Here is a 21,200-nt window from a genome sequence, read left to right as displayed (position 1 = left end):
TAAGTCCTTCCTCTGGACTCATCTAAATCCTTTCTAGACTAAACTTGATTCCCTTGAATCATAAAAGGTTGGAAACCCAAACCCCCAACTCGCCGGGTCCCAAAAACGACTCGCCGAGTCGACTAATGTCCATGTCCAAAACTAGGTATTTTGATGTACAACTCTCATCCAACAGGTAGATCTGGGCTCCTTAAGTTGATATAACACGTAAAGTCATGAACTTTACGTACATGCATGTGATTTTTATGCTCAAAGGACCAAAAATGGGGTTTATTTCATACATGGGGTTCTCATGGCCATAAAGATGGCACCTTTATGCCATGAGGAGGGTCCAAGGTTCCAGATCCGAATATATATTAACTTGGGACGTCCAAGTCCCAAGGATCAAGATACTTGGACCAAAACTCCATACAAATGACCACAAAGAGATATAAGAAACTACAAGTCAGGTATGAAGATTGATTATCAAAAAGTAAGGAGAAAATGTTGTTGATCCTGGATCTATTCCTTCTCCCTTGGATCTTCTAACTTCCATTTCTTGCTCTAGCTTCAAAACACACCAAGAAACACTCAAAACAACCAAGAAAGCTCAAGATCACTTATGGAAGATTAGGGTTTCAAGTGTAATGCTCTAGAGGTGATGGAGGCTGGGGTGGAACCTCGTAAGATGTTTAAATAGGGTGCAAACCCTCAAGCTTATGGTTTCACCCAGACAGCTCCTACTCGCCGAGTCTGTCTTCCAACTCGTCAAGTGGGTCACTTAATCCCCGACTCGGAGTCCATCCTACTCGATGAGTTGAGCCCCAAACTCGTCGAGTCCAAGAGTAAAATATGATATTTGACGTGAAATTAAATGCGTACCTAAGACTGGGTGTTACAGAAGGCTTCCTCTGACATTAGCTGGTTGTGGCATCAAAGATTTTCTTATTTGAATTTTAAGAGTTGAATAAATTAGTGGTAAAAGATCTTGTTCGAGGTTTGCCAGTATTAACATTTGATAATGTTACTTTATTTGTAGCTTGCGACAAGGAAAACAGTATCGACAAGGACATCCAATTGTGATTGATTCGAAGATCATCGAACCTTTGGAACTTCTTCATATTAACCTTTGTGGACATTTGATAGTTGAAACACTTGACAAAAAGAGGTACATTTTTGTTATTATTGATGGTTTTTCTAGGTTTACTTGGGTATATTTTCTTCCTTTAAAATTAAAAACAGCTTAAGTGATGATTGATTTCATCAAACACATCGATTTAAGTCTAAAGAAAAAGGTTTGAAAGATCAAGAACAATTATGGGTCAAAATTTAAGAACAAGATACTTGATTCGTTTTTGGTTGATAAAGGAATATCACACAATTTCTTGTCTCTTTACACACGTCAACAGAATGGTGTTGTCGAAAGGAGAAATCGTTCGCTTTGTGAAGCATCAAGAACGATGTTGACTTATGTGAATCTTCCACAATATCTTTGGGATGAAGCTGTTTCAACCGATTGTTTTTACTCAAAATCGGTCTTTCTTTCATCGACGATTTGATATCACCCCATATGAAATCATTAACAACAAAAAACCTAATGTTAAAATTTTCCATGTTTTTGGTTGCAGGTGTTATTGGATTTAGTGTCTAAGACTATAACTATTTTGGTATGTACTTGACCCGATTGTGAGCATGGTCCTTTTGGGTTGCCTTCACCATATCAACCGATAGGATGAATTAAGGAGAAAGAGGATTGATTATGATTTATTAATATATTATAAGAATAATATATTAAAGGATAACTCATATTGTTTAATTAATATTAGTAAATAATTAATTAAGAATTAGTTTTGTGACTAAAAGAGATTAATTAAATAAAGGGCATTGATATTGTAATTATAAGATAGTTGTGTAAATGGGTTAATGGACTCCATAGAGGTTGGAGTGGACGAAATCTATGAGGAAACCCATAAGAATTCATCCAAGGCCTCTAAGGAGGGAGTCCATGGGCTATTTAGAGCTTAATCAGTCAAGTTAGGGTTTCCTTGTTTCATAACCCTAATAGCCTCACTATATAAGAAACCCCTAAGGCCCCAAAAACGTGGCTAAGTGATCCCTAAGGGTTATTGGACATTTTGTGCCTTCTCCTACTTCTCTTTGTTCAGCTTATTGCTCATGGTGTTTGTGATTCCATTAGAGGTGCAACATTTGAAGCACTAAGCTTTCAAGAGTCAAGATCAAGAAGAATTGAGATTTTTATTGCTACATAACAATCAAGGTAAGATCTAAACCCTAATTTATATGCTAATTTGATTATTGTATGCTAGATCTAGGGTTTATGAGCTTTGGATGATTATTGCATGTTCATTAGACAAACTAGATCTAAAGCTTTAGGGTTTGCATGTACACCATAGGATTGATGTTGTGCTCAAAACCCATAAGGTGCTTCATTATGAATCTTAAGGATAATCTTTCGAAATTTCAGTCTAAGGCTGATGAAGGAATATTTTAAGGCTATTCTCATAATTCTATGTCATACAGGGTGCTTAACAAGCAAACAAGGAAGATTGAAGAGATCTTTAATCTTACATTCGATGGTCACTATTTAAAAATAGTCAAAAAATGTTTTAAACAAAAACCAATCATTAATGAATCAAATGATGAATATGACAGTATTAATTCGTTAGATTTCGATTATGATTTAATTTTTGGTACTCCTGATAGGGCTATTGATGCGAAAGTTAATGCTGAGGATAATCGAATTCCTGAAGCATCGAAACACACTGAGGATTTGACAATATTACAACCAATTGTTGATTTAAACTTAACAACAAATTCTCCTATACATGTTGATGGTGTCACAACTCAGCCTAATGCTCGAGTGGAGGGGGAGAAATTAAGTTTGACTGTTGGAGTTGAAGGGGAGCAAACATTCGACAACGTGAAAAATCAAGAAAGTACATATGTTGAGAGAGGGGGGGTCATACAAATGATCATTTTGTTGTTGAAAAGGAGCAAAATGGCTCAATACAAATTTCTGCAAATGATGTTTTTCATGATTTTGTTGACAATGTGTCGAATGCAGGAAATGACATGGAGCATGAAGAAGAATTCGAAGATGCACCATTGGACTTTGATCCTAAATATCCTCCAATGGATAAATGGACTCGAAATCATCCACATGAACAAATTCTTGGTGATCCACAAGCTGGAGTATTAACGAGGGCTCAAATTCGTGCAAAAAATGAGGTACTAAATACTCACCAAGAATTTTGTATGTTCAATGTTTTTATATCGAAAATTGAACCAAAGTCTGTTAAGAATGCTATGGATGAGCCTGATGAGATTGTTGCTATGAAGTCTGAACTGGCTGAGTTCGAAAGAAACAAAGTGTGGAGACTTGTTCCCAAACCACAAGATACTTTGATAATTGGTATTAAATGGATTTTCAAAAACAAAACATATAAAGAAGGTAACATCGTGAGAAATAAGGTTAGGCTTGTAGTTAAAGGTTATTCGCAACAAGATGGAATAGACTATGAGGAAACCTTCGCCCCTATCGCAAGACTCGAGGTTGTTTGAATATTTTTAGCCTATGCAGCACACAAGGATTTTGATGTCTACCAGATGGATGTTAAGTGTGCATTTCTCAATGGTGAACTTGAAGAGACAGTGTACGTTGAACAACCCCCAGGTTTTATAAATGAAGAATTTCCTGATCATTGTTATATTTTAGATAAAGTTGTTTATGGGTTAAAACAAGCACCAAGAGCCTGATATGGAACTCTTACCAAATTTTTAAAGCAATCAAAATTTAAACAAGGGTCAGTTGATCCAACTCTCTTTTGAAAGAAAGTCGGGAATAATCTAATTCTTGTTTAAAATTAAGTCGATGATATTATTTTTGGCTCTACTAACACTGCTTTGTCAAGAGAAGTAAAAAATCTGATGAAAAGCCAATTTGAGATGAGTGATGAGATTAAACTAACCTTTAATCTATAAAGATCGATTAGATCTTGAACAAGTATATAAACGTAAACGATAAGAACGCAATAAAAAGAATAAGTCAAGATGGAATCAAACGTGTCGAATGATTAAACAAAATCCTCAGAAGAGCTCGATTAAGAACATCAACTGTAGAGGATTGGAAGGTTACAAGAATGATCAAAGAAACATGTTATCGTCTAGATGTATCGCTATACTTAGATCTCTAAAAACCTTAACCTAATATGCATGCAAGCGTAAACTTATATACAAAACATAAAAGGTTCACGGTTGGACAGGCCCAAACCGGAATACAGAGTAACATAATCAGTCGAGCCCAAAAGACGCAATCTAAAAAATAATTTTCAGCCCAACAATCTCCCCCTTTGCGTCAATTTGGAGCGAGACCTTCATTCTCTTTTCACAGCAGAGGGCTTCTTTACCGTTTCAAAAATCTTCGGTATTAAAGCCAGAATATGATGCCTGAAGGTAATATACCAACGAAGCATGTCAGTAAAGTTCTTCTTGTCTGCTGTTGAGTTCTGTTTGCATCGGTGAATGATATTGATAATATGCTCCAGACAATCTGTAGAAAACAGATGTTTGTCTACCAAAGCAAACAGAAACTTATGCTTGTCGCCCCTAGTGAACATAACCGTCAGATTGGAAGAATCAATTTGCCCTATCTTCATTTTATGAACATCTCCGGTCTTGGAAGTGGGCTTGACGGTCGGTTTCTTGTTCATAACTTTTGCTAATTCTTAGATCCATAATAGCGAGCTCATGGACATAGGAAGCCAACATTCTTTTAAGATGTTTAAGAATTGGTTCATACTCTCTTTGGTTGGAGAGAAGAATGTTGTATAGAAAAATCCAATCATGCGGATTCAGACTGGGAAGATCTGCCAGAGAAATAAGATGTTCGGTGTTGGCCGTTCCTCTGTTGATTTTGAAATTAACGTTCACAAATTTCCCAGCCTGTGTCGGTTTAAGTACCTTGACTTTAATGATTTTCTGAGCGCTCCATGTCAAGTACTGCGGTTGACCATATTTCAGATAGAAATCTATGAGCTCTCTGTCAACCTTCAGGTTCGGATGAGGGACATCGGCAGTGACATCAAAGCAATGAAAAGTGAAAGCTTTGCGCGTGATGGGCATGTCGAACTGCGAGTCTTTTGTATTTTCACACTCAAAGGATGCAATCGGTTCCAACCAATATATGGAAGGAAACTCAATCGCTTGAGTGATGAGTGTGTCTCTGTCCCAATCTGGGAATAGAGTTTTCTTGGCTTGAATGGCCTCCTCATCTTCCCTAATCTTTCTTTCTCTGGCCTCAGCCTCACGAGCTATCCTTAGAGTTTCATCAAGCTCTTTGTCCCTTTTCTTGCGTTGAAGAGCTTCAGTGATAGTTTCGTCTGAATCTGATTCACTCTCAACTAGGACTTGTTTACCAGAACCCGAAGCTACATTAACCTTCGGTTCTGTCTTGGACACACCTTCCTCTCCCCCTTGTCTCGGAAGAACAAGCTTCTCTGAGACACCCTTCATTTCACTTAAGATATTAATAGCAGGAAGGAGTTTCGCCTGGAGATGCTGTCTAATAGTGAGGGTTAGGAAGGGATCATGGGTGTCAAGAACATTTGTTAGCATATTCTTGACATCACCAGCGCAACTTTGAAGAACTGCCCGCTGAGTCTGTAGCAAAGTAATTTCCCGTTATGCCTGGGCCAGTTGGATCTTTTGTAGGTTGATGGTTGCCTAGTGCTTGACAAGATCTTCCTTCAGGGTGCTCTCGGCTGCCAGAGAGGCAAAACGTGAATCCAAAGATTTGAGAAATGAAGTGGATTCAGTTTTGAGGTCAGCGCGCAGAGCCTCAAATTTAGTGGTTTCATCCTGAAGGGTAGCCTCGAAAGAGTCTACAGACACTTGAAATTTGGCCGCACTAGAGTCAGCGTGAGCTTTTAGAGAATCAAGAAAGATCTGAGTTGTGTGAACAACCTCAGAAACTTCCTTGGTGGCTTTTGAGCATGAAGCAGCTGAGTTATCTATGGCGTCAGTTGAACGATCCAAGGCGTCAGTGTACGTCTTGATCGCAGATTCTATGAAGGCTTCGAGCACAACACCCCCGTAGGCTTTACTGTCAGCTAGCAGACTGTCAAGTTTGGCGTGAATTTCCTGAATCTGTTGACTTGAAACAGGGGTATCGGCATCTGTGTCTGTAGGGATCCGGTAGGGGCTATAATAAATGGAGTCGAACTCTTCATCATCGCCCCCCAAGGTAGCACCGGAATTGGAGGATGGAGACGGAGATGGGGGAAGGTTGATGACCGGGGTTTCAACCACAGTAGCAGCCCCTGTATCAGATACATTGACCGTTACTAGTGGTTGGGAAGAGGTGATGGTAACAGATTCAGTGATAATGGGCGTGGAGATAGAGGATGAAGGTTGAGAAACAGATAAGGGAATGTTAGGTTCTGTTGTGGTTTGGGGGATGGATATAGGAACAGAAAGTGTGACCTTCTGTGTGGGTGATTGAGGTGGGGTTGGAATTTTTGGTGAAGTAGGAGGAGTGGGTGATTTGGTAAGTTGGGGAGATGTAGGTGGAGAGGGTGATTTGGGAATTTGAGGAGATGCTGGTGAAGCTGGTTGTTGAGGAGACTGAACAGGTGTGGTTTCAGTTTGAGGTTCAGCAGCTTCTGTTTCTAATGGTGCATTCGGTTCTGATTCAGAAGAAGGAGACCCTTTGGCTCTTTTAGCCATCTTCTTTACCTTTTTCGATTTTGATTGAGAAGGTGCCTCTGCCTCAGATTTGTGTTTGGAGGACCTTCTCTTTCTCTCCTTCTTTGGTGCGGTTTCTTTCTTCTCCGCTTTCTCCTTTTTGCTCGCTCGCTTGCCACGGTTGGCAGGTTGATCAAGGGCATCGAGAGCAGCGCGTTGTTCCTCAGACAGAACCCTAGGAGGCAAGGGTGTTCTGGTGCTGTAGTCAGCCATGATTTTGCTGTGTGGCGTGACGCACCTGTACATGGACTCAGGGATCAGTCCATAGTGAGAAAACTTACTTGGATCGGAGACTATGATCTTCTTGGTGTGGTAAGTGGCAATTGAAGCCGTAAGAGCATCCTTCATTACTGGGATGTCAAGGGAATCCATGGCCCTTCTGGTAATAAGCGTCCAAAACCTGCCGCACGATATCTCGGAGTACCTGGTAGTTGTGTTGAGACTCTGAACAACTTGAGCCCAGATTATGGACCCATAATCGAGATTAATACCGTTGTAAAGACCATACAAGATGGTCAGAAACCCTTTGCTTGTGGTGTCAGAACCACCACATCTCTCCGCTAAACCCTTAATTAGAAGGGTAAGCAATCCGTTCCATTGAGACGGAAGATAGGATTTCTTGACCTTAGCAATGGAGGTAAGAACATCCGTATACCCCATCTCATACATCATTGAAAAAAGTTGCGCCGTGGAGATGAAGTTCGGTGAGATCACGGAGGAGTCGACGGCAAGCCCTAGAAGAGAGAAAAACCGTGATTTGGACACCGAGGTTTTCTTGTCGTGAATGGTGAAGAAGATGTGGTCTTTATGTTTGTCGAAGTTGGCCGTTGTGTAGACTTGGGAGAGTAGGGACATGGGAACGGCCTCCACTTGCGTCAGTGCCAACAGCAATGGGGAATATTTGAGGCATTCCACCACGTATGGCATGTATGAGTCATAAAGGAATGGGGTCATCTCTATGATCAAATTCTGATTAGGTTTGATTGAGAGCAAAGAGGAGGATGCAGATTGATCTTGTACGGAAGAAGAAGTCGCCATTGTTGAGTTGTGGAAGAAGATGAATAGTGGTAACTTTTTCAGAGAGAGAATTCTTGAGAGGTAAATGCCAAAGAACACGATCACGCCTTATTTATACCGTTCTTAGGAGAGAGAAAATCGTGATGATGAAGAAACCAAAACATCGGCTGAAAAAGCGCGATTGGAAGTTATGGTGTATCCCAGGAATCCGTCAGCACACGTGGGTGTGAAACGAATCATTTGCACGCGCCCAAATCATTTTCGTACCGTTTGAAATTCCTTGTGCCCTTTTTTGGTTACAACTGAAACTTAAAACCATATACCAAACAGCAATCAGAATGTTGGAAAAAAATAATTTTCGTGCATAAGAGTGTGAAAGATAAAGAAATAAATCAAATGTGTTTGGGATGTGAGTGTTGTCTAGTAAGAAGACAGAAAGCGGAAGATTCCGAGCAAGAATCGCTTCCTTCAAAGCCAAGAGTGACCTGAAGTGCTTGTGTGGTGTCCCGAGAAATACGATCAGTTGTCTTTTAACAAACAATGAAAGGCATCTTTTGATAATGGCTGAAGGGTGGCTGAACTCAAACCAAGCATCAAGTCTTGACATAAAACTGAGTGTTGGCAGAGTTACCTGTGAGACCGATGAGATCTGTTGAACAGGTAGGTGGGAAGTATTTCGTGACGTGAATGGTTTAGACAGAAATCTCAAGGAAAAATTAAACTGGACCTCTTTGGGAAGAAATGTCTTAGGTGGAGACAATTTCATAAAAGATCACACAAAAAGAAAAGGAGATTTCCAAGTAATAGCTTGAGTTTATCACTCACCGTCAATTCATTTCAGGTGTTGGATTTTGGGTTTCACTTAGAACGTGGTAAACGAATCTAAGATCATAAACACAGATGTTGTGCAACCATAAGCCTCAGTGGTAAAGACCGAAAGCATCAAGGGTTACTTTGGGGAATCGAAGGCAAATGAAGAAGATGAGGAGAGGGTAAAGAGACCGATCGTACCTTTTGCTACAGAAATGGGACAAAGCAGAGCAACTCATGTTTCAGATGAGTAGAGGAAGGTAGCTCTTGACCGAGTGTGAGAGAATAGCCTGATTGGGAAGAAACGATAGGTGTTGATCGAATCATTAAGGCATGTTCGAGGTCATAGAGGCTTGCGACAACATACAGCATCATGCTTCTAAGGACGTTTAACTAGTCTGATAAAGATAAAACATACCTGGGTAAACATTATAGAAGGAGATGCTTGTATTCACCTGTGCAAAACGTACACCTACTAGAAAGATAACATGTTTTTGTAATTTTGGAATTTTCTGAAAAATAAATAAAAACAGAAATATAAAATATATTTGGAATTTTGGAATTTTCTGAAAAATAAATAAAAACAGAAAGATAAAATGTTTTTTTTTTTTGAATGGAATTTTGGAATTTTGGAATTTTCTGAAAAATAAATAAAAACAGAAAGATAAAATATTTTTGGAATTTTGGAATTTTCTGAAAAATAAATAAAAACATAAAGATAAAATGTTTTTTTTTTTAATGGAATTTTGGAATTTTCTAAAAAATAAATAAAAACAGAAAGATAAAATTTGTACAAAATGAGGAAGCAGAGATAGGCCGGTCGATCTGTTTATTTCGGTGATAGTTTCAGAATCGAGAAGAACCGAGCGGTCTCTGTTGGTCAGTTCCGTAAATCTTTTAGAGCAGAGAGAGACTGAGCGTGCTGTTTGCTTGAGCGCCTTTAAATTACTGGGATAGAGAGGGACCGAGCGGTCTGGTTGTTTCGGTTCCTTTATTTTACCAGAGCAGAGAGTGACCGAGCGGTCTGGTTGTTTCGGTTCCTTTATTTTACCAGAGCAGAGAGTGACCGAGCGGTCTGGTTGTTTCGGTTCCGGTAAAGTGCCAGAGCAGAGAGCAACAGAGCGGTCTGTTTGCTTCGGTTCCTTGATTCTTAAATAGAGATTTGAGGATTTGGGACCGACTCTGCAACCATCATACCCAAGCCTTGCAATATTTGATTGAATGATGCTTCAGGAAGAGCTTTTGTAAAGACATCAGCCAGTTGATTAGTGGTTCTTACGAAGTGAACTTCGACGTTTCCATCTTCCACGTGATCTTTGATGAAGTGATACCTCAGTGCTATGTGTTTGGTTTTGGAGTGTTGCACTGGGTTATGACAGATCCTAATTGCACTTTCAGAGTCACAATATAGTGGGATCTTCTTCATATTGAGTCCGTAGTCTCGAAGTTGACTTTGGATCCAAATCACTTGTGATGTGCAGGATGCAGCTGCAATGTATTCTGCTTCAGCAGTAGACAACGACACGCACGTTTGTTTCTTGGATTGCCAGCTGACTAACTTCCCGTCAAGAAATTGACAGCCACCAGTTGTGCTTTTACGGTCGAGTCCACATCCTCCAAGGTCAGCATCAGAATAGGCTTGAACAAAGAAGCCTGAGTTGGATGGATACCATAGACCTAAGGAGGTGGTTCGCTTGAGATATCGTAAGATGTTCTTCACTGCAAGCATGTGAGGTTCGTGTGGGTTTGCCTGAAATCAAGCACAATAACACACAGAAAACATTATATCAGGTCTGCTAGCAGTTAGATACATTAGTGAGCCAATCATTTGACGATAGAGCGTGATATCGACAGCCGGTTTGTCTAGGGATGGGGTAAGCTTGGTGCCGAATGCCATTGGGACTTTGACTTTTGTGTCTCCCATCATACCAAACTTTGCTAGGAGAGTCTTCGTGTAAGCTTCCTGATTAATAAAGATGCCTTCGGGTCCCTGTCTTATGTTTAAACCAAGGAAAAAGTTAATAGGACCCATTGAGCTCATTTCAAACTTAGTCTCCATTAGCTTTCTGAATTCAGCTGTTAAGCTGAGATTCGTGGAGCCAAAGATAATGTCATCGACATAAATTTGAACTATCATCAGGTGGTTACCTTCCTTTTTGCGAAAGAAGGTTGGGTCAACCGAACCTTGTTTAAATTTAGACATCTTTAAAAATTTTGTAAGCGTTTCATACCAGGCCCTCGGAGCTTGCTTGAGGCCGTACATAGCTTTGTCCAGAATATAGCAATGATTTGGATGCTTTTCGTTCACGAACCCAGGAGGTTGCTCCACGTACACAGTTTCTTCGAGTTCTCCATTGAGAAATGCACACTTGACGTCCATTTGGAAAACCTCAAAGTTCTTATGAGCAGCATAAGCCAGAAATATTCTAACAGATTCTAGCCTAGCTACTGGAGCGAAAGTCTCTTCATAGTCTATCCATTCCTCCTGACAGTATCCTTTTACCACCAGACGAGCCTTGTTCCTTATAACATTACCTTCTTTGTCCATTTTGTTCCTAAAGACCCATTTGAGACCAACAACCGAAGCATTTGGAGGAGTTGGAATGAGGCGCCAGACTTTGTTCCTTTCAAATTCGTTCAGTTCGTCTTGCATTGCTTGAACCCAATCAGAGTGATCTAGGGCAGTATTAACTGTCTTTGGTTCAACTTTTGATATGAATGAGTTAAACATACAAAACTCAACCTTTGAAAATAAGGATGTCTGTTTTGCCTTCAGTTGTGATCGGGTCAGAACCTTTTCAGAAACATCGCCAACTACTTGAGATACAGGATGATCTCTGGTCCATTTGATAAGAGGAGGGTAATTCGGATCAAAGGTTGGATCTAGTTCAGCATTGATCATTTCTTCTGGCTCAGATTGGCTATCGTAACCGAGCATCATATCATTATGTTCCCCCTCAATTGATGAGCTTTGAGAAACCTGAAGTTCAGGTGTTTCTTGTGGTATTGAGCTTCCATGTGCTGAAGCACCTTCGGTTGGAGAAGCACCTTCGGTTGAAGAAGGACCTTCGGTTGAAGTTGTAGAATTGGGCTCCCCCTGGACTTGTGAGCTTGGCTCCCCCTCGACTTGTGGGCTTGGCTCCCCCTCGACATGAGAGCTTGGCTCCCCCTCGACGGAATCGTTGATGGATGGAGAGACGTTAGGGGTTGATTCCCCTTCATGCATTCTTCTTGCAGCATCTTCGACAATCTGCTTCATGTGATCAAGTTTGTTGTCTGCTGCACCTGCTTCGGAGAGTGAAGCTTTCTCTGGTTCGTCAAAGAGCTCCAGAAATGTCTCGTATAAATTGGCGACCGAAACTGTGACTTTGTTAGTTAGAGGAAAGATTTCCCCTGCGGTGTCTTCTTTGGCTTGCAGCTTCTTGACATAGGTATCATCAAAGGTCACATAGTATGTTTCTTCAATCCTTCTCGAACGCTTGTTTAGGACCCTGTACGCCTTGGATGTGAGAGAGTAACCCAGAAAAATTCCCTCGTCGGCTTTGACATCAAACTTGTAGCGGTGTTCTTTAGAATTAAAGATGAAACACCTTGAGCCGAACACATGGAAAAATTTCACATTGGGATTTCTGTTGTTCAGTATCTCATATGGAGTGAGCTTGAACCTCTTGTTGAGATAGGACCTGTTCTGTGTAAAACAAGCAGCCGAAATAGCATCAGCCCAAAAATAAAGAGGTAAGGAAGCGAAACTTAGCATAGTTCGGGTAGCTTCACACAAAGATCGGTTTCGTCTTTCGACTATTCCGTTCTGTTGCGGTGTGTAGGGAGCTGAAAAATTGTGACTAATTCCTTTTTCTGCAAGAAATTCTTCAAACTCCCTGTTCTTGAATTCGAGAACATTGTCGCTTCTGATGTTGCGAACAACTTTCTTGAGCTGTACTTCAATTTGCTTGATAAACACTTTCAGCTTCTGAGTCGCTTCAGATTTGAGCTTTAGAAAGAACACCCATGTAAATCGTGAAAAGTCATCAATAATAACAAGAATATACTTGCTACCACCGATGCTTTCGATAGATGAAGGACCACACAAATCGATATGAAGTAATTCGAGTGGTTCAACAACTTTTGTGTTGATTATAGATGGGTGACTTTGACGACTCTGCTTCCCCATTTCGCATGCAGCACACAGATGATCTCTGTCGAACTTGAGCAATGGAAGACCCCTAACATGACTTCCAGTGACAAGTCGGTTGATATCTTTAAAATTGAGATGAGATAATCTTCGGTGCCACAACCAGCTTTCATCGGATTGAGCTTTTGACAACAAGCATATAGCTGGGTTTCCTTTGATGGGTTTAAGGTTTAAGGGAAACATTTCACCCTTTCACTCTGACTTGAGAACCACTTTCTTTGTCTTTTTCTCTATGATTTCAGAACCTTCATCATCGAACGTGACTTTGAGACCTGTACCTCCAACAAGCTGAGATACACTAATGAGGTTGTGTTGGAGTCCTTCCACATAAGCCACCTTCCTTATAGTAAAGTCCCTATTTGTTATCATCCCGTATCCCTTTATGGTGCCGAAGGAATTATTTCCAAACTTGACGTTGCCACCATTTGCAAGAGACCTGTATTCCCTAAGCTCTTTTTTCCTCCCTGTCATGTGACGTGAGCAGCCACTATCGATGTACCATTCTTCGTCGAACTGCTCGTCACTTATAACCTGCAAAAATTAGGCAGATTTAGGAACCCAAAGTTTCTTGGGTCCACGTGAGCTTTGCATGGGAACGGGAACAGTAAGAGAGATGTCAACAAGATAAGTTCGTTTTATAAGAGTTGTTTCATCTTTTCTTTTAATGGTAAAAACTTTTATTTTGTTAGGATTGGGTGTGGTCGGTTTGGACTCTGGTTTAGATTCATTGACCTTCTGCTTTCCCTTTTGTTCAGCTGACGAATGAGATTTTTGAGAACAAGCGGAATTAGCTTTAGAGCAAGATGGAGACGAATTAGAGGAAGTAGAAGAATTAGAAGAACGAGAAGAATTAGAACGAGAGGGTTTGGATTGAGAGGATTTCCTGGCTGGAGACTCTAGGTGCCCCTTTTGCTTTTGACCGTTGGAGAGACTGACCTTAGAGTTTTGTTCTCTTTTGACTTCAGAACCAAACCTTTGCCTTTGGTTGATATCTTCTTGTGAACCGAACCTTGGCTTTCGGTTTTTGTGACTTTCAAGCTTTCCTACAGGATTGTTTTCATACTTTAGATTCTTGTCTTGGTGTGAGAAATATGCATTCTGGGAATGCCAGAATTGTTTCCTTTCAGAAAGGTTCTTCCTGTATCTATTGTTCCTTTCTTTCTTCCTATTCCTCATCTGTGTAGGTTGATGATGAACATTTGCTTTCGATTTCGGTGTCTCCTCGGCTGGTTCCTTTTGAACTGCTGGAGTTTTACTTTGAGCCGGAGGAGTAGAGAGAATGTCTTCCTTTACCGAACGATCATCCTTCTGAGGAATATCTTTTGTACCACTGGTACTTGGCTCATCGAAATTGTCCGGCTTATTCAAGGGTTCAGGTATGTATCTTCCTTTGCTCTTCCAGGAGGTTCTTTCAGATAAACCAATGGTTTCGTTTGCATTATCTATTGGAGCTTCCCAGAAGTATTCATCGCAGCCATCAGCATTGTCTTTGTTTACAATAGCTGTGAGTTCAGCTGTTTGATGTTCGGTAACTCCTGTCACCTTGTATACTTGATTCGGAGTGGTCCTGACCTTTTGATACACAACTGCTTTCTCAACTAATAATGGGGACTTTTGATGGGACAACCGAGCGAACTCCACTGAATTTTCAGAAATAAGATTCTTGTGGTTTTCAGGTTCGGTTTTAATAAATTCTAAGCAGCAACCATGTCCTCTACAGAAATTTCACTCGTGTTTTCGTCCTCGTTAAGCTCAGATGCATTTTCAACATCAATTTTGTTTTCTGAGCTTACGTTGGCGTTTAAAGAGTCAAATTTTTGCATGGTTTCGGTTCTCAGTTTAAGTCTGTCATTTTCATCCAAAAGATTTTTAAGCATGTCCTTGTGGTCTTTGGATTTAATGAAGGACTCAATTTTGTCCAGTCCATACATGTAGGTCGGATTGACATCATCAGACGATATCACACTCTCACAATTGTAGGCTTCGGCATCGATTTCATCTTCCTTAAACTCTAGGAAGGGCAAAATCATGCGGTGGATCTTTTGGCCTACTTCACAATCCAAGTGAAGCTGAGTAATATTAGAATACAAACGTTTAGCAATTAAACAAAAAACATTCCGCTGTTTTAACAATTTTAAATTGTCTCTTTGCAAATAAATGTTTTCATCTTTAACTTTGACTAATTCCGACTCCTTTAACTCTATCCACATTCTCCGCTCCTCACTCTTCGACGCCACCCTGCTCAATTGATCAGTTAGGTTAGAATTGGTGACTCGAGTTTGAGTTAAGCTACTATCTAGATGAGAAATTCTTGTATTAACGTTTTTTAGATCTTTCTCATATGAGGATGAGGGTACTTTGCATGAAATAAAGACAGATTGTACCTTCTTTATCAGTTCATCGAGCTCACTGAACTGTTAGCTAAGTGGTTTGGCCGCAAAACACATATCCTCCTGTATCTTTGGTCCATCGCTTCCTCCATCGGTGTTGTATCCCCTCATTTGAGATACGTCAGTCACCATGAAGCATCTTCCTCCACTGCTTTCCTCCTTAGCCACATAAGCCTTTCCATGGGTAGGCTTCCTCACTTCATCGTCTTCTGAGTCGGTAGACCAAACTTCCGTGCTACCGAACTCGTCACCTTTAACCGAACCCTGCACAATAAGAGCATTAACAGAAGGATTAGCGGTAGACTTCTTCTTTCTCAGTTCGTCCAATCTTTTCTGCAACACAGCTTCCTCATCATTTCCATCATCTTTTTCAGCCATCTTCTTAAGGACACAGTCCTTGGCATAGTGGTTTTTCCCACCACAGTAGAAACAGCTTACTCCGGAATCGCCATCCACCTTCGGTTCCTTCTTGTGCTCCTCAGCCTTCGGTTCATTATTCACTTTTTCAGAGCTGTAACTTCCCTGCCAGTTTCGGTTTTTGTTGCTGGGGAATCTCTTCTTTATGAACCTCTTGGGATTAGACACCATCATGGCGTAATCCTCAGACATGAGATCATATTCCTCCAGGTTAAGGTCTTCATCTTCCATCACAGCTTTACTTTTAGATAGGAGGGCCAACGAACCAAGACTAGAAACGACGTCCTTTTCTTGCATCACAATCTTCTCTTGGGACTTAAGAATACCCACCATTTTCGCCAAAGAGTATGATTTAAACTGCTCATGAGCTTTGACTGTGGAAACTACTGCTCTCCATTCATATCTCAATCCGTTCAAGAAAGTAACTTTCTGTTCGATAAGCTTCCTTTCAATATCGTGTTTGATCATCTTGCTGAGAAGATGATTGAAGCGATCAAACGTCTGGGTCACCGTTTCTTCAGCTCCTTGCCTGAATTCTCCAAACTCAGATAAAAGCAAAGTTTGAATAGAATGTTCAAGATCCTCGTCTGTAGAGTACAGTTCACGAAGTCTATCCCAAACTTCCTTTGTCGTCGTGCATGAGCTAACCAACCTGAATGTGTCAGACTGAAGGGCGAATCTGATCAACCTTAATGCCTTGATATTGCACTGGAATTTATCCTTTTCATCTTGTGCAATGTCCTTCACGTCCTTTAGCAGATCATTGTACTCCTTTTGTGTCTTGATGATTCTGGACGATGCAGAATGAGAAAACGGTCCATTGGTGATGGCTTCCCATATGAGATACCCATTATCCTCCGATCCAATCACGTAGTCTTCAAAGTGATGTGCCCATACTTCATAGTCATGGGTGTATAAGATTGGAATCTTTGTCGTCGAACCGATGCTGTTGGAAATATTAATAAGGTTTGATTGCGTCGCGTCCATTATGATCGTAAAAACATGTTCAAAGATCAGACTTGTAATAAAGCAGATTAGGGCAAAACAATAAATATCAAGATACGTCAATAAAGAGATGACGGCTCAATAAATATTGATAATTGCGGAAAACCCTAATGGAAATCTTTTTCACAGAAAAGATGTGTATCAATTACACAGCCTCCTGCTCTTATACCAATTGATGAGATTAAACTAACCTTTAATCTATAAAGATCGATTAGATCTTGAGCAAGTATATAAACGTAAACGATAAGAACGTAATAAAAAGAATAAGTCAAGATGGAATCAAACGTGTCGAATGATTAAACAAAATCCTCAGAAGAGCTCGATTAAGAACATCAACTGTAGAGGATTGGAAGGTTACAAGAATGATCAAAGAAACCTGTTATCGTCTAGATGTATCGCTATACTTAGATCTCTAAAAACCTTAACCTAATATGCATGCAAGCGTAAACTTATATACAAAACATAAAAGGTTCACGGTTGGACAGGCCCAAACCGGAATACAGAGTAACATAATCAGTCGAGCCCAAAAGACGCAATCTAAAAAATAATTTTCAGCCCAACAATGAGCATGATGGGGAAGATAAACAACTTCCTGGGATTAAATATTCATCAAAGTAGATAATGAATATTTATCAAACAACAGAAGTATACAAGAAATCTGCTTGAAAAGTTCGGAATGACGAATAACACAAAGTTAAGAGTACCGATGGAAGTTGGAAAAAGGATTAATCATTTGTTAGATAAACCAGTTGTTGATCTCACATTGTATCGAAGCATGATAGGTCCGTTACTTTACCTCATGACAAGTCGACCTTATATTATGTTTTAGGTGTGCAGTTGTGCTAGGTATCAATCAAATCCAAGGGAACCTCATTTAACGACAGTCAAGAATATATTTCGCTATCTCAAGGTAACAACTTCGTTAGGACTGTGGTATCTTTCGAAGACAGGCTTTTCGTACAAGCATTCTCAGATTCTGATTTAGGAGGTTGTAATCTTGATCGTAAAATGTCACACCCCAAAACCAGGAACGGCGGAAACGTTCTGGGGCGGAGGACGTCATGTATAATATCAACAACAATGTAAAGTAGTAAACAAGCAACAACATCATCCATTGCATTAATAATATAATTATTATACAAATGTGTTCTGTCAAATTTTGATAAACACTAAAGCATAAATCAAAATGAAAGATAAGTCTTGAACAAGCTCCATCTTCCTTTCTTCTTGCATCGGTACCTGTCTATGACGACCTGAGGATACAAGTAATTTTGAAAGCGAGTATCAGCTTTGAAGCTGGTGAGATCATAAGTATTAATGTGTCTTAATTTGTAAAACTTATAATTTTTAAGACTTGACATTGTTTTGAAAGAAAGCTCGAATAAGTATGAAAATGTTTGTAGAATAACTGTAAATGTTTGAAAAACCCTAGAATCCCTATGATTCCTATTAGTAACAAAAGGAGTCTTCTACCAAGACTTGACTGTTCTCAATGTAATCTTCTACCAAGACCTAACTGTTCTGAATGTAGTCTTCTACCAAGACCTAACTGTTTTGATTGTAGTCTTCTACCAAGACCTAACTGTTTTGATTGTAGTCTTCTACCAAGACCTAACTGTGTTACTATTATTATCATTATAAGAATTTGTATCCTTTGGTACTAAGATACTTACATATAATTCACCTCATTGGTTATGTGAATGAGTCACAAAATAAAGGCAATAATACAACTAACCTGAATATTACCCTTTGGTACTAAGGTAACTATCATTGTTAACTTTAAGACATCCGTAGACGTACTCTTACCTCTGTTGCTAACAGCTGGGTATAGGAATAGTTAATCCCTTAATCGTATACCTGTAATGGTACCAACCGTTGACATCCGTGGATGTACTTTCACCTCTATAGCTAACAGAGATTTTAGGAATGGTAAATCCCACAATTGTATCCTTGGGTACTAGGATAATAAATCCAATCTATGTCGTCGATTATGTGATTGAAATCACAAAGTAAAGGTAAGAATGAGGATTTTGATAACAGAGTCGATACATATAAAATGTAATAGGACTCCTCCTGATATATCTATGTAACAGTGCTCTTATAAGTATGATCATGTAAAAGTAAACATGTATATGTACTTATGTAAATGTGCTCATGTAAGTGTAATCATGTAAAAGTAATCATGTATATGTACTTATGTAAAAGTGCTAGCTGAAATGTGTGTTCTCTCTATCTAGCAAGTATAGTAATGTACTGTAATGTTCTAGAAGGTATTGACTCATGAATGAACTGACTCATTTATATGATATCTCGTTCTAGTAATTGTTCTAGCATCTTCCTGAACTACCCATATGGTAGCTTTCTAGTAATCTAAATGGTACGTATGGACATGGATGTATACCCTTGCTACCCAAGGGCATAGGATGAACTGGAAGGACCTTTTATGACTATATATGTACACATGATATATAACTAATATTTAAACGACTTTCGGACGAATACCCAATATCCCACCAGACCACATCTCAAGGCGCGAAAAGGAAATAGGGTGGATAGCCTTCCTAAGTCTTTTAAACATTTCTTATATAACTATACATATAGAGGCATGCAATTTATAATATAAAATCATAAATAAGCTTTGTAAGAAATTTGAAATATAAGTATTATTTTAAGAAAAATATCGACTTGGTGTCAATCTATAAAACAATTTGAAGGCATAAGTTTAATAAAACAGTTTAAGTATAAGGAAACATTTGTTTGAAACCTAGATGTAAATAAGTTTGAAAGGTAATGTACGGAGTAAGCTGTACAGTGTAAAAAGGAGTTTAAAACATTTAAAATGTTTATAAAAAGTCATTTGAAGGAAATTGTTTAGTAAAACGGCTAATGAGTAGCCAAATCGTTTGAATGTTGTATATTAATCACATGTGATCGATATAATAAGTAATATAATCCTACTTACTAATCACATGTGATTGACATAATAAGTAGCATGATTCTACTTGTATCCCCCCCCCCCCCATAAAACATTTAAAAAGAGTTTAAAACATTAGTTAAGGGGTATAAACTCACCTGCAGTAAGTGACTGGAATTGCACGGACTGTTATCGTACGGAAGGATCGGACAAGTGCTTGGTGTCAAGTGGAGACTTAGACACATACAATGATCCTAATTACATATGAAGACATATGTATATAAATAATTAGAGATTTAATCACTAATCATACAAGTATAAACATTTAAGCGCGAGGACAACACTTTTGGTCAAGTGCTAGGAGGCTAATGGGTTGCAACAAAGGAGTGCAATTCCCCTAATGGAAGTTTAAGGTCAAAAGACCATATTCATTAGAGTTTACGGCCCAGGGGAGTAAGCTCCTGGCCGTAAACTCTCAAACAAGTCATGAAATGGAGTTTAGAAGTACTACAACCTTAGAGGGGAATTGTTTCAAGGCTTTACAAGTGTTTGGGCACCATATTGACTCCTTTGGGGAGTTTACGGCCCAAAGACCCCTTTTCCCTTGGAGTTTACGGCCGTAAACTCCCTTGGGAGGGTTCTTATTGTCCTTTCAAGTCTCCAACATTTCTAGGAATAAGTCTAGGCTTCAACCATTGGCTTAAAGAAGGTTTATGGCACTAAATGGGACCATTTGATGGAGTTTACGGCCATAGAACTCTTTGGGCCGTAAACTCCCTCACACATGAGGTTCTAAGAATTTTAACTAGTCCAAAACTCCTCTAGGTACTTGCCCTAAAAGTCTCTTGGCCTAAGGAAGTGTCTAGGGTGTCCTTTGACCCCTTAATAGGAGTTTACGGCCCAAGAAATACTCTTGGCCGTAAACTCTTCCACACTTGAGTTTCCATGAGTTTTCTAGGTTCTAATCTTTTAGGGGTACATGCCAAAATAAAGTCTAAGCCTTAGGACAAGTTTAAAGGCACTTAGGAACACAAAACTTGGAGTTTACGGCCCAAGGAGCTTCTTGGTCGTAAACTCCCTTATAGAAATGATTTCTAAGGGTTTTGATGGCATAAATCATGAGTTTAAAGCTTCTAGGTTTTTGTTCTAAGGCTGGGGATCACAAGGCACTCATTTGTGCCCTTTACTTGGAGTTTACGGCCCAAGAGATGTTCCTTGGCCGTAAACTCCTCAAACTACATGGTTTTGATTTGTTTCCAGCCTCTAATGATCATACACTAAGTCCTTAGTTAGATGCCCAACATGGAAATGGGACTAGGTGGCCTTTAGGCTTGATTTTGGAGTTTACTCCCCAAGAACGTTCTTGGGCGGTAAACTCCCGGATCTTGTGTTTTGGACATGTAAATAATGTTATTAAGCATATAACAAGTATTAAAACACATCTAGGGAAGTAGACTCACAATCTGGGATGAAAACCCGAAGATACGTGAGAGAGAAATGGGCTTTTCTCTAAATGGAATTCAACTAATGAACCAATTTGGTTCAGAATTCTATTTATAGTCCTGAGATTTTTGGCAGAAAATATTTCTATTCTCGGAATGGATTCTAATGATTCTAGGGTAATGAAATTTACAGTGTTGCACAAAATCCTTGTGCAACCACTCTCCTAATACCCCTTTTTGGTGTAAAACCCTAAAACTGCCAAACTTATATT

General features: G+C 39.5%; 1 protein-coding gene across 1 annotated transcript in view; it reads left to right on the top strand.

Annotated features, from left to right (window-relative positions):
- Nucleotides 1-414: 414 nt before the first annotated feature.
- The window catches only part of LOC145002804 (phytyl ester synthase 1, chloroplastic-like), a 34,188-nt gene continuing 13,402 nt past the window's right edge, over nt 415-21,200 (top strand). Inside the window, exons 1-6 of the mRNA XM_078961998.1 lie at nt 415-449; nt 1,019-1,147; nt 2,521-2,936; nt 3,065-3,228; nt 3,292-3,451; nt 3,572-3,673. Of these exons, the coding sequence (XP_078818124.1) occupies nt 415-449; nt 1,019-1,147; nt 2,521-2,936; nt 3,065-3,228; nt 3,292-3,451; nt 3,572-3,673 (1,006 nt within the window). The remainder of the gene's footprint in view (nt 450-1,018; nt 1,148-2,520; nt 2,937-3,064; nt 3,229-3,291; nt 3,452-3,571; nt 3,674-21,200) is intronic.

Source organism: Lactuca saligna, chromosome 6, assembly GCF_052625555.1.
Source record: "Lactuca saligna cultivar CGN05327 chromosome 6, ASM5262555v1, whole genome shotgun sequence".
NCBI classification, from domain to species: Eukaryota; Viridiplantae; Streptophyta; class Magnoliopsida; order Asterales; family Asteraceae; genus Lactuca; species Lactuca saligna.
Note: the sequence above shows the minus strand (reverse complement) of the source record. Positions and strands in the feature narration are given on the sequence as shown.